The sequence below is a fragment of the Furipterus horrens genome, unplaced genomic scaffold (assembly GCF_987537825.1).
Source record: "Furipterus horrens unplaced genomic scaffold, mFurHor1.1.pri manual_scaffold_9, whole genome shotgun sequence".
Lineage (NCBI taxonomy): Eukaryota > Metazoa > Chordata > Mammalia > Chiroptera > Furipteridae > Furipterus > Furipterus horrens.
In genome coordinates this window covers 39,838,820-39,853,423 of record NW_028327179.1, presented here as the reverse complement: position 1 = coordinate 39,853,423, position 14,604 = coordinate 39,838,820, and the positions used below count along the sequence as shown (strand labels likewise).

The window sequence follows — 14,604 nt, the reverse complement described above, 5'->3', positions numbered from 1 at the left end:
ATACTGAAGTGGGAACACTGTCACAATTAAAGCCATCGCTTACTGTTTGACCTTGAGTGTTTATCCCTCATCTACTCCATGGGAAAACTGACATTAGTTTATGGGACTAAATCTGAAACACCTTTTTCCTATTTTCCTTGAGTGTATTTATCATACACTCAATACTGGCAAAACACAAAAAATTAAGGCATTTGTACTGTTTATGACATGTTTCTACTGTTAATGAACAAGGTTAATTTTGAAACTCTCATAACCAAAGCATCTGTTTACCTGCAAGTTTGAAAAGTACTGAGGCTTTTGCAGACCTGGGTACTTGCTCAGAGTTTGGATATTAAACAGAATGAAGAGATTAGAGACATGAGAGAAAGAAAAATATATTCTAGAATAATTTAATCTCTTTCCTTTCTAGAAAAATAAACATAAAATTGTTTCCTGTTGTATTTGATGCTAACATTCCCTGATACATTTCTACTATTATAAACGTGTCTGAAAAGTGCACACTCCACACTAACTGAATACAAGATCAGGCATAATCAAAATTTTCTTTCTTTTGTTTTCATTGATTTGCTTTGCAGTACTGTGGCTGTGTAATTCATCACTGAGTAATACCTATATCGCTCCTTAGATTGAAAGCCCCATGACAATAGATACTCTATCACTTTCAAACACATATTTAGGCTCTTAATAAATATTAGTTTAATAAGTGACCAAACAAATGAGTGAACACATTCCTTGTCTCAGATTTTTAATCCTCTAACCTTCTACTTGATTCATTAGGCATCATGTGTCATATTGTGTTACTGTTATCACATTAATAGTGAGAATTTTAAAATCTAATTCTGCTTTCATATAACACACACTATTTGTTACTAAACATGAAGGCGTTGCTCTGCCTAATAACCCTGTGTTATTGTGGTTGGAGATAACATTAGAGGATGTTGCAAAAGAAGCCTCAGCAATCCATGTTTTTGCCCAAAGTTAGAACTTCTTATCATCTTGAATTACATTCAGGAAGTGATTTATTTGGGGAAAAGGAATAAGAAAAAGCAGTTCTCCCTATCTCCACAGTGCAAGAAGTCAGAGCAAAACACAGAACATCTGGCCTAAATCAGAGCACTCAGATGAGGAGAAGAGGCAGTCGCTGCTGGAGACAAAACAGGCAACACCATGTGGGGGAGCGTGCAGGACAACTTGGACAATGCAAAAGCAATCCAGACAGGTCACCCCAAAGATAAATGGGTTAGTCACACCTACCTAAGGCTTTGCTCTGGTCCTCAAGGCAGCTTAAGCTACAAGTCGATATTAGGAGCCCACTATTTATCCTTTATAAGGTATTTTATATAATTATGCTTTAGTAAATTTTAGAGTAAATATTTCTAGTTTTTATTCCAGAATGTTGTGTCATTCATTTTTAATATCTCCATATGTCAATTTTTGAAAGAACCCTTCTAGATTTTGTAAGTTTAATTTTAAGACAAATTAAATTAAGTATCAATTGTATATTTGTAATGCTACAACTGAGGACTTTGTATACATTCACAAAATGCATGTATGTAAATGAAAAATATAAAATCTTAGAAATATATTTTCTGCTGGTTCATTTTTGAATATTTTAAGTGAATCTGAGATTTTCTGTGAGAAAAATAATAATATTCAGAGTTAACATTACAGAAAGTTTAGTAATTATAAATTTTTGAGAAGAATGCCATTCCTTTTAGCAAGGTAGAAAGATTTTATACCATAATCTTTACACAGAATAAATTAGTGTAGTTTTAAAAATAGTACACTAATGCTATTAATTCAATAAAACCCAATATAAATATTTACTATCATATCAGTACCAATTTAACAAAGATATTTTTAAGTCTCATACTTACATTGGCATCTTTCCCAGCTAATTTACATAATTCCACCCGTTCCTTTGCAGCAGGCCAATAAATCTGTAAAACATTTCAAGGCGTGTTAGAATCAAATATCTAAAACACCCTAAATTCAAATTAGGGAAGTGAGTATGTGAATTTAAAGAGCGTATATCAAGCCAAGAATATGTTGTTAGATATGATGTAAGAATTTTGAGATTTAAATAATTTCCAAAGTCACCCTAAAAAAATTTATAAGAAAAAACTGTACAGAACCATCCATTTTGATTTTTCATCTTCTTATTTATTTTTAAATGCATTTATTAATGGGTGAGTTATACTAATAAAGCCATAAGTTTTCATTGTGATGTAAACAGAATTTCAGATTAGCATTTGCTTAAGTAAGAGATTCTCTTTTTCACCCTGTTTTTCTGTGTTTACTCAGAGTGGTATGGTAGTGCATTAGAAACATGTGCAATGAGGTGTGGGCAACAGCTCTTTGTCACAAGAGTAAGTTATCACTCACTCCAAGTGTGAGTTTGTTGACAATACAGAGTGGGCAAAAGTAGACTTACCATTGTTTGTGTAGAAAATAATACAATAATTAATAATAATAATAAAAGAATAAAGTCTGTGTTTCACGTACTCACAACTGTGAACCTACTTTTGCTCCACCCCATTGAACACATATGGAGCTCAGATGCAACTGTCACTTAGGTAAGTTTTATTTTAAGATTTTATTTATTTATTTTTAGAGAGAGGGGAAAGGAGGGAAAAAGAGAGGGAGAGAAACATCAGTGTGGTTGCCTCTCATGTGCCTGAACGGGGGACCTGGCCTGAAACCCAGGCATGTTCCCTGATAGGGAATAGAACCAGCGACCCTTTGGTTCACAGGCCAGTGCTCAATCCACTGAGCCACACCAGCCAGAGCTAATTAAGAATTATATATGCATAATCTTATTCTTATTTAAATCTCACAATGACCATATGAGATAGCTGTATTTACTCTTTCCATTTTCAGGTCAGAAAACTTATTCATACAGTCATGAAACCACATGTCAAAGGCCATGAAACTAGTTCACAGCAGAGCCAAAATATGACCTAAAGTGTCTCCTGAACTTACAGGGGGAAGGGGGTCTCAACTACTACGTAATAACTATTATTTGGGCAAATAAGGACAAGGGTTGCAAACTCCTTGGTTGGTAGCTTCTAATCATATTTTAACAGTCTTGAACTTATCACAAAGTATTTTTTTAAACAAACTTTAGAAATTCTGTCAGGAAGTTTTTACAAACTAAGGTTCAAATAGTTAGACTACTTCATTAGCTTACAGAAAAAAAATGTTCTCTGTTAAACTATAGGCAAGAAGAAACAAGAAGAGCAAGCTCGGAGTTGCTTATAAAGTTCCAAGAGTTCCTGACAAACTTTTATGTTTCTCACCAGTGTTAACACAAAATGTGTTCAGAGGTGAGGAAAAGGAAAATATCCTGAGGGAAATCACTGAGACTTGTTCAACCTGGAATTAACAAATGGCTTAGAAGTCGCTAAGGTTTATATGATATTATCTTCATAATGAAATTTTAGGGTTTTGTGTCTGAATAAAGAAAAACAGAGAAGAGTGGTCAATCTCCATTAATAGCAATGAAATTATTGCAATTTTTAAATGAAGCAAGGATGATCAGTTAGAGTACACTTCAGCAACCTACAATCCAAAGGTATACACAGGCAGGGTGGTTGAGCCAGCAGCAGCTCAAACGACAAGCTAACCTTGGTGGTTCACAATAAGGACTTAAAGATGCTATTTATTCAGACATGGTTTAAATCACTGCAATTATATGCTTTCACACAATTTTACACCGTAGCCAGCATTAAAACATGAATGGACAGCAATAAAAAGAAATAAGAATGGATCTTAGCAATTCATTATTACATTAAAAAAATATTCCTTAAAATTACAAACAGCATGGTCCCCATCAAATAATGTTAAAAACAGTTAAATACAATAGACACACACACACACACACACATATGATACATATGCAAAAAGAAAAGCATGAAACTGATGAATAGAGGATTCAGAAAAATGGTTAACGAAGATTGGAAAAAAAATGGAAAACTGGTGGTAGGAAGCAAGTTATTTACCAGATCTTAGCTTTTGCTCTGAATGACACATTTTCAGGTGTTTGATACTTAAAAACAACGAAGTAATGTAAGTTAGTAAATAAATAAACCAAAATAGTCCATGCATATGCCAAATGACAATAGTCAGTCATCAATCTGGAATTATGAAGTCCTAAGTAAATGAATAGTAAAAATGAAGCACTGCAGCTGACAGGAAATTTGAAAGTTTCTTCAAGTTTTTTTATTGTTTTTTATGTTTTTAATAGTAAAAATACTAAACCGAGTGTTCTTTTTTTCTCCTTTAAAAATACCGCCTTGAATTTATGAAATTTTTGCTTCATATTTGATCTCATGAACTCAAGGTCTCCTTTCAATTTTTTCTTGATGATTCTTTTTAAAAAATTTAGTTGTGATTAAAATACACATAACAAAATTTGCCATCTTAGCCATTGTAAGTATACAGCTCAGTATTAAGTATATTCATTTTGTGCAACCAATCTTTAGAATTCTTTCATTGTGAAAAACTGAAACTCTATACTTACTGATTCTCGAGTATCAGAGTGTTTTTACAAGAGACAGTTCTGTATCATTGGTTTGAAAATAAGTTGAACACAAAATGCATGCCCATGATATCTCAATTGGTTTCATCTTTAGCTCATTTTCTTTGATCTAATCTAAATTAATATTTCTTTGAGTCCTTTAGATATATTAGATCCTCTTCTTTTTTTATTTTATAAGAAGGTCAGGTTTAATCACATTTCAGAAATAAATTTAGAACAAGTATTTACAGACTTGGTCAAACCTGAATATATTATTGGCATTAATACTATAGACTAAAGAAAAGTATAGAACTCTTTCATATTAGGTAAATGAGACTTAAAGGAGAGAAAGGTCATCAGAGGGTTCGATTTTTCTCCTTAAACCAGTGTACTGGGTGATTGAGTTAAAGTAAATTATGCGATCAATGATGTTTTTAAAATTTATTTTGAATATATTTATGGGGGTTTCAAAAAAGAGAGTTATTTAAAGATTCGCAAAATGTGGAAGCAATTTTTCTATCATTTTTGATGAAAGTTCCAAAGTTAGCAGAGATTAGTTCCTGATCATTAATCATTTGTTCATTACACACATGATTATGAAGGGCCTTCTGTATGCCCAGAACGGTGTGGCACTGAGGTGGTAAGATCTGAGAAAGGAAGACCACTCTATAAATAGATAAAGGGAGTCCATTTCCATAGGAGATACAAATAAAGAGAGAAAAGAGCAGGGAGGATGGAACCACTATGCTCAGGGAGCATCAAAAACACCCAGTGATAAACAAAAGTGTCTGTCAGTCCTGACTTTTGAGCTATTGTTTTAAAATGCTTGCTCCTAACAGTTTCAATGCTAATATAATAGTTCAGTTTAATATTTTGTTCTAATTTTGTCTTAAGAACTTGACATTAAAAGTGATTTTAGATTATTTTTTTCTTTGCAAAAGAATACAAATATATAAAAGATGTTTTCTTTTTTAACATTTTCAGTTATTGATTATAAGTCATGTAATTATAAAATGAATATGCCGTCCTAGTTAATGAAGCAATAGAACTAAAATTGTACATTTTAGAGACTTGGGATTTGAAGTGGGTAAATATTATACAAAGATACACAGCACTGGGAATTTGTTGAACTCCAGAAACCAATTTTAATAAAATCTTCTATTTTCTGTTTATAAAGGAAACTTCCAAGTTGTTATCTCATTTTTCATCATTTACCTTCAATCCCATCGAATCTAACAGCTGTCAAAAATACAAATTCTCCTTGGAACATTGTTATTATAGCACAGAAATTCTAAGACAGTATCACAAAGATAATTTTATTGCTTAAGGTAACATTCAAGCCTTAAAAATAAAGATTAGTAAGGATTATATATTGGCTTATTTTGGCACAATGTTGTCAAGAATCTAGAAATCACAAATAAAATTACCTTCATAACAACTACCTAGGAAATATCTGACTGTCTTCCAGACTCTAAACATTTACTTAAAAAGAAAAACCATTGTAGTTGTGCCAGTATTTAAAATATATAATTTTAATTATGATTTATGGTGGAATTTTCTTTTATTTGCAACCTAGTCATTAGAATAAAGGATTTTAAAAAATACTCCTTTTGATTCTTTGTTGGTAAAGAATGTAAAGAAGTAGAATTTTTTCTTAATTCAGTCTAAAAACAGAAGAAAACAAATAAACCACACTCATATTTACATAGAGTTTGCAGAAATATGTTCAAGTGACATGTTAGTTTAAATAATATCTTGAAATGATAATGTGGCATGTATCTCTACCTCTTTCTATATAAAGCATTCCACCATTTTTGTATTTTATTTTTCTAGTTAAATTGTGTGTCTGTGTGGGGGGGGTGGTTAGAGAGGGGGAAGAAGAGTAATAGAGAAAGAAATAGTGACAGAGACACTCATAGGTACATAGAAGAAGAGAGAGAGATGTACTCTACTTGGGTATAAAATAACATATTTCATATATACCCTCACTTCATCATAGTTAATAGAAAAGCCCAAGAAGTACCTACCATCCTGAGATTATTTCAATAGCCCAGTCAGTACAGTTTGAGATGACCTCATTCTCAGACAGAACTCAGACAGAAACCACACCTCACACTTAAATATACAATTTTCATAATATCTCTAAGACTCTTTCTTGAAAATTAGTAATGTAAACAGTTTTCAGGAAGTGGTTACCAACATTCTCATTGTTTTATGAATTCACCAGCAATAAAATGTCCTACATGTATTCTTGCACTTGAGTGCCTTGTATAAGCAGTTCATGCCATATCAAAAATTTCATTAAGCAGGACAAAACAAAGGCACACCCCCCTCTTTCTAAAAGTCGATGCAAGCTTTGCGCAGTGCTAGTATCTAAAAGTTGATGCAGCTGCTCCGTTCTCAGAAAGTTATGCACAAATATTTTTCTTTCACTTATCAAAGAAAGGCATTTGCACAATTGCCATGTTTTAACTGTCCTGAAATATTCCCACACAAAGTAGTTCTCAACTCACGTATGATGCACCAGATACAGGTTTTAAGGCTGGGAGCTTGGAGCTTAGATACCAAAAATCTCACATACGTAGAAAGCTCACTGCTGCTCTCCCCGCCCACATCAGAACAGACATCAGAAATCAAACAGACCTCTGTGGGCCCACATCAGCCCAACAGGCTCTCTTAATATAATTATCCAGGATGTAACCACTAATTTTACCACTACTAAATAATTAAGGGGTTGCATATTGGTTTTAATTTAGTGTTAACCTTATAGATCAAGTAGATAACAGAAAACTACTGTGGGAAAAAGGAGTAAATAAATTTATAAGGTTTCTCCACTTGGAAGTGACAATATATGTGGTTAATGTTTTAAAACAAGTATGTCTGTTAAGTCTCCGTATTCTATAACATGCTGACTTAACCATGTTAGCATGTTTATCTTGTTTTCATAATATTTTACAGTTAACATGAATAGTTTCCAAAAAGTTAATTTTTGCATTTACCCTTGGAAGACTCAAATAGGAACCTCAGAAAATACATATGTAGTGTTCTCTTCAGCAGCCTATGTACTAAAGATTAGCATTGCCCTGAACAAATATAACACACACATTTATGAAGCATTCTATAATTTTTAAAAAATAATACGAGTAAAAATATATGTGTATATTTTTCTCTTAGAGTTATAAAATACAGATTTACCAGTATGAGAGAGATCATTCTAATAAAATGAAAAAGGTTTTCAGTCACTTTATAAATGATGGTTTGATAAAGTTATATTTTAAAGACATTTTTGCAAAAATAGATTTAATATTAATTTTCTGATAAAAATAGAGTGGGGGGCTGCATATGTAAAAATACAATCTTTGATCTAGTTATCTTATATCAATTTTATTTGCTTATATGTTTCTCAAATTGTTTCTTTGTTTGTTTGTTTTTTGAAGCATTCTACTTCACTTGGAATAAATTTAGGTCAGAGGAACTCACAAGTAAAATACTACAATATCCCTAACAATTATTGTTTCATTCATAATTTTTATAATTCATTAACAGTTATCATTTGGTAAAGTGAAAATGTCAAGCAATTTATTTTTAATTATGTAATTTTAAGCAAGTTATAGAAACATTCGAATAGTGATAAGGCCTTATAGCAACATCCTAAGGAAATTCTAAATATATCTGGTCTTTGTTTCATCCTTGGAAAAGCAATTTGACTCAAGTTAGCAAGTGCCAGGTCAGTAAAATGCCCTTTGGCCTAATTCAAAAAACAACTGAATAGAATACAAAAGAGGAAGTTACAATTTGTTCATAAAACCTAATTTAACACAAAAAAAATTTAGAGTCATAAAAATGCAAGTGACCATCTCTATCAAAGAACAGGATTCAAGTTCTTGAAGAGTTGCAAAGGAGTTGGAAAAATGTTGTTCTAAATGGTGCATGGTGGAAGCGTTTGAACAACCAGTGATGACTCTGGGTTCCAGGGACAGAGAGAGAGAGGTAAGAGAGCTTAGCTCAGAGAATGACTTTTTAAAAATAAAGACAGGAGTGCCAAAGGAAAAGCTTGCATACTTGAAACTGGCTGGAGTAGAAATTTTTACAGACGAGAAGTTTAAATTCTCCAGTTTGGGCTCTGACCTGCCCATGTAGCTTCCTTCATGAAGTTTTGGGTGAGAATGGTCTCTTCCTTTCTTTTTTTAGGACTCAACTAAAAATTTCTTTTATACATAACTTTCTTTCACAAGTCATCTTGTTATTCTAATACACTTGTGTTTATCATATCCATCTGCCATTTGCATTTTGCAAGAAAATTCAGTTTGGGATCTCTCCTAGAAATAAAGATCAATGAAATGCAGTGGAATTTAAAGGCATGGATTCGAGTCCCTACTGTACTGCTCATTAGCAGGTAATGCGGCACTTTTGAATACTTTCTCAGTGTTATCCTCAGAATGAGCTTGTTCTACCTGGAATACATCTGACCTCTTCTCGAGGGTCACTTCCTATAAATGTTCATGTTAATATCACCTCTCAGAAAGGCCTTCTTTGAAGGCCAATCTAGTTTCCCAAGAATATTGCATTTTTAAATAACATTTAACACTAAATGACATTTTGTTATTTGTTTCCTTTTCTCTTCTGCATTAATCTCCTCCCCACTCCATGACAACAGAGGCCTAAATGGTTCTATTCTCCACTATAGTCCCAGCATACAATAGAATGTTAGGAACATAGTAGGAGTTCAATAAATATGTATTGCAAGAAAGTTAAAGAAATGCTATTGTATCATACAAATTAAAAGAATGTTCAAGGAATCTACAAATGGACTGGTAATTCTGAATTTGTAGTGGAATTATTTTGTGGCTAAATTTTGAAATCTTGTAAGGAATACAGGTCACAGTCTCCATTATCTTGTTTAAAGGAGTACAGGACTCATTGAAGTTTGTGGCCACTGTTCTTGAGTGACAAGGGACATTGCTTCTTCTCCTACCATCCTTAACACCTGGCACAGTAGCACAGCAATAACAAGCGCTCAATAATTGCTGCAAAGAGCTCTGCACAGTTTCCCTTAAAATGGAGACAGAGTTCTTGTCAAGAGTCCTGGCAGAGATGCAGGAGCAGACTGACAACATCCTGAAGGTCTGTTACAGTGACCAGATGGGACCTGAACATCAGCACCCAAGCTCGGGAGCCAGCACATCCATGAACGAGGCAATTGTTTCACCTCTGTGACTGCCAGACAGCATGTACTCTGCAGGCAGTGGGAACAGATTAATCACCATGAAACTAAGCAGGGTGCCTCATACCCAAAGTTAATTTATTGGGATGTCCACATGGTTTCCAAGTGTTTATATGTTCTAATTTCAAGAACTAATTAAGAATAAAAAGGGTGGCAATTTTCTTATATCAATAATTTGATTTTAAATAAGAAGGTATTTATTATGACTCTTTCCCCCTGATTAATAGACTTACAGGGTAAAGCATTAGATGGGGAATGTCTTTTTCAGCCATGAAGTGAGTTAATGAACTCAAGTCAGAAGGTCATTCTGATTTACAAAAGCATTTCTGCTTATACTCAATATAAACCCAACAAGTACAGGACCCTCACGTATGAAAACACCCTTGTTTGGGACATCCTTAAGGAAGGGAAAATAACAAAGTTCTTTTCATGCTACACAAAGATGGGTGTTTAAATATTCCACTGAAAGTTATTATATTTAAAATTATAAACTCATTTAGCATATTTTCCTAATAAAAATACTTTCAAATAGGGCAGAGTTTGATGAATTTCAAGCAGACTAATTTTTTAATTGCATTCCTAGTTTTCATGTTCAATAAGAAGAAAAATAATACAGTAATTACATTATGATTGCTAGGTGGAAGAAAAGGAAAAAACTATCACATTTGTAAATGTAGAATTACTTTTTTTAACATTCTTCTTTAAAGAGTCAGTCTTCTTAAAGTGTCTACATTCTGGCATAAGCATTTTATCTTTAAGTTTATCCAATGTTTCCTTTTAAATAATTCTGATTAATTTTTGGTTAAATAACCAACAAAGTAAAGTTCTTAAGCAAATGTGAGGGCCTACATTTTAGCAAGATGAAATAAAATTGCCTCAGGTTAGTCCATAAAAATATGAAGTAGACCATATGATGTACATACTGCTTTGGTACATTGGTTTTTCATTTTGAAACCTGTAAGAAAACCTGCCCTCCTCAAAAAAAATGCATTTACTATATTTTTTACATTAAAAACAAATGTAAATTACTTTAAACAGAAAAAAAATTTAAGTATTACACTGCTTTTGCTTTCAACACTATAAGTTTAGCTACAAGATTTTTGTTGAATGGAGCTAAGTTAAAAATCTTCACTTTTGTTTAGTTAACATAGCAATTCTTTGAGCATTTTGTGTGTAATATTTAATTTTGACACACTAGTTTCAAGAGAAAACATTTTAAATTAATCTAATAAAAAGAAATGAAGATGCCTAAGTATTATCCCCAAATGACAGTAAACTATTAAAAGATTACTTCTGAAGATTATTTAAAAATGGATCAATACATTTCCTACACTTCTTTTCCAGATGTTTGGTTATAGCTTAGCTTTGCTGAAACCCAACAGAAATACAATTAAAAGGCATGGGAAACATTATATAAAACAGCAAATGTTTTAATTGAGGCTATTAATATCTAAAAGGTAAATAATATTAATAAAAATATTAAAATTCTCCATCTGGTTACTCCTATGATTCCAGTGTGTATACTTCAGGAATGATATACAGTGAGCTCACCCATTACATTTGGAGGTAGAACAAACGTTCTTTTAAGCATTCATTTTATGGCTTAGATAGTATAGCAAGATGTTAAAAGAGAATTTATAGCTGAGAAAAAATTCAAAATGATTTGCAAGCTTAAGATGCAAAAATTTTCAAAGTAGGTGGTCAAAAATCATTAGGATATCTTCACCCATGTTCATATTATAAAATAGTTAGAAACTTGAGACAAATATTTCATCTGAGACAGATGTATCATATGTCCTATATCCCCTAGGATGAGAAGTAGGTGACACAGAAGGGGTGTTGGTGGGACCTTAAGAAACACTTGCTGTCGAATGTGTGGTTTATGGGACATTGTGGACTAATGTCTAAAGGATGAGAAAGAGAGACTGACAAGCTGCAATGAACAAAGAATAGGCTCAATGGCTATGTTGGCATCAGCCTGAACTTCCGACATGTGTCCAGGAAAATGTACATGGTGGCTTCCTATGGAACTGCAGGGAGCTGTGCTCACCCAAAATTTGGATGGCATGAGATCAACTAGGTTCTGTTCAAGAGATTGAGAAAAGACTTCGGAAGTTAACACCTGGAGAAACTGCAATCTGTTGCAGGATAAAGAATGAAAACATGGCAGTCAGAGGAGAAATGCAGTCGTCCTAATCCAGAGAGGAGCAAGGAAAAGAACTGCAGGAAGCGGACATTCCAGAAACTCACAAAGGTGCCTATAAAAGAAGTTACCCTTAAATATCTGACAAGGCCAGAAAGTTGAGAGGTCCCTGGGTCAATGACAGTGTAGACACTTCTCTGAACTCCTCTCCTCTTCCTTTGTCCTGATTTGACTCTAGAGGGGTCGTACACTGTGGTTAATAAGCTTGAGGAAAAGGAGGAGCACTAGGTAGAAGAAGAAGCCTCTGAACATTTCTCTTCACTGCGGCCCTCCCTCACCTGGCATGCCGAAGCATGGAAAAGTAGAGGGAAAGGAGATTCGATTTTAAGCGAGGCTGGGAGTTTTATTACATTAGACTGGACCTTTTAATTGCTGGATAACTACCAAACAGTGGACTACCAAATGGTGACTTCAAAAGCCATGGGCCTGCTGAAGTTATTGAACAGGTCCAGGAGAAGAACTGAAAGGGATTGTGGGAGGTAAAACAAAGTTCTTTATTATTACTTCCCATATGTTGACATACCAGTTGTTAGATTAGTAGATGAAATAAATATAATTGTAGCCTCAGAGTAAGTTTATTTCTCATTCATCTACTAATCTGTCCCTATAGCCTAGTTGAAAAAAAAAAAAGAGACAAGAAAAAAAAAAGAAAACCAAGAACAAATGTTTGAATAAAACAGATACAAAAGCAGTGCTCAGTTTCATAAGTCATTCCTTTTGTGACCTGTTTGCTTACATCCTGGTTTAGAGACCTGTTCCATCCAAGCGTGGTTTGAAGTGGTTCCAAAATGAGTGACATTTTCAGATTGAAGAATCCCCAAAATTCATTAAGTCAGAAGCTCAACTAAGTAACATAACCAAACAGAGAATACTGGCTTTTTATGTTTGTTTGTTTTTTGTTTTTTGTTTTTACTGTCAACGATGAATCCATTAAAAAAGAGGGGGCAGAGGCTTTCAGCTTGTATATATTACTCCTGAAGTTTACATAGAGAGGGCCCTGAATTTTATATGAATTGTTGCTAGGACTATGTAAGGCTGGCTGAAGTGGAGAACACTCACTTATAGTCACAGTGATAGATGGCATGTATTTTTAAATCATTTGTTTAGAAATGATAGGTCCTTAAGCCATATTGTACAGAAGTCAAACACTTTCATTACTATGTCTGCCCTGAACAGGTTTCTAATGCATCAATTACAAATGAACGATAAATGGATACAAATGTCCATCTACATTTGAACCTTTTTCAAGGGCTATTAAAATTATTTTCATATACATTTCCTCTGACCCTAGAGATACAGTAAAATATTAAAGGCAAGGGCATGGAAATCTAGTTTCTATAACTTAAACCAGTGATTTTTAACTGATGTGCCTCAAGAATTTTTAAAACATGCAATACCTGACTATTTAGTGAAGGGCAATGGCCTCTTTTCCCTTAGATTGTCAGAGAAAAAAAATGACACCAGACAACACAATAGCTTTCCAGTGTAAATGAATCAAAATTATACCTATTTTTGGTCAGATCAGCAAAAAATATATTTTTTGGTGTACCATGGAATTTTAGTAATTAGTTTATATGTGCCATGAGATGGAAAAGATTAAAAATTTTCTGACTTAAACTATGAATAATATAGTCATGGACGGGAGAAATGAATCTCTTGTACTCCATTTCTCAGACATGCTTTTCCCATCCTCACTGAACAAGAAAACAATAAACCTTAAGTTCCAAATCCAAATGCAAGCCACTTTTAATTAACTGGTTAACTAAAACAATTAATTTTGAACCAGTTTAAATCCCATGCACAACATGTGATTTTCTCCCTTGGTCCCTGACTTCCTACAATGTGTGATCTATCTGTGTCATTACGTTGGATATTTAAAGATTTTTTGACTTGTCTTCCAACTCAGTTAACTGTGTGATGACTCGTCTCCCTAACCTGAGTTTTATATTCTATTATAAGGTTTCTAATGCCAACAGTAGACACTCAAATGACTTTTTAATGAAAAAAAAAAAAAAAAAACAACTAAAGTAGAACAAAAGAAAACAAATTATTGAAATTTCAGTCACTAAAAAAATATTCAGAGTTTTTATTCTACTAATTGGTTCTGACCCCAAAGACTGACAAATCCAAATCAATCAAAGCAACATTATTTTAGACATAATTCTGCTGGGAAATATAGTTAATACTGCTTAATTCATATTTACTTAAATAAGTTTTTAAAAATATGTTCTCTGTATATTTAATATTTAGTGTATAATGCTAAGTACTAGTATGAGAATAATGATGGAGTCTTTAATATTTTGAGTAAAATTTTAATCACTTCTCTCCCAACAATGTCACTCCCAACAACAGTTATTATATGAAGGGAGAAAACATACAGGATATCAGCAAATTTGAAGAGATCTTTAGCAGCCTGGATTACATAAAGCTCACATAGCAAAAAATAACTGAGTACTTTTATTGAGTCAAACAAAATCTTACCTAAGCAACAGAAGTATTTATAAAGGTTAGCAGATTTTTTTATTTTTACCAAGCAGGGTGGAGAAAAATAAATTATTTCAAGGACTTTTACTTGCGCTGAATACTTTCCAAGGCTATCTTCTGAAAGAAAAATAAATTCTTACAGATAATACTAGCTAATCTAGATAATTCTCTTCA

At 33.1% G+C, this 14,604-nt stretch overlaps 1 protein-coding gene across 2 annotated transcripts in view; it reads right to left on the bottom strand.

Moving 5' to 3' along the window:
• Positions 1-14,604, bottom strand: part of LOC150001634 (semaphorin-3D) — a 204,866-nt gene that overhangs the window by 77,088 nt on the left and 113,174 nt on the right. For both annotated transcript variants that reach the window (XM_090287278.1, XM_090287279.1), the window contains exon 4: positions 1,878-1,940. In XM_090287278.1, the coding sequence (XP_090143404.1) occupies positions 1,878-1,940 (63 nt within the window). The remainder of the gene's footprint in view (positions 1-1,877; positions 1,941-14,604) is intronic.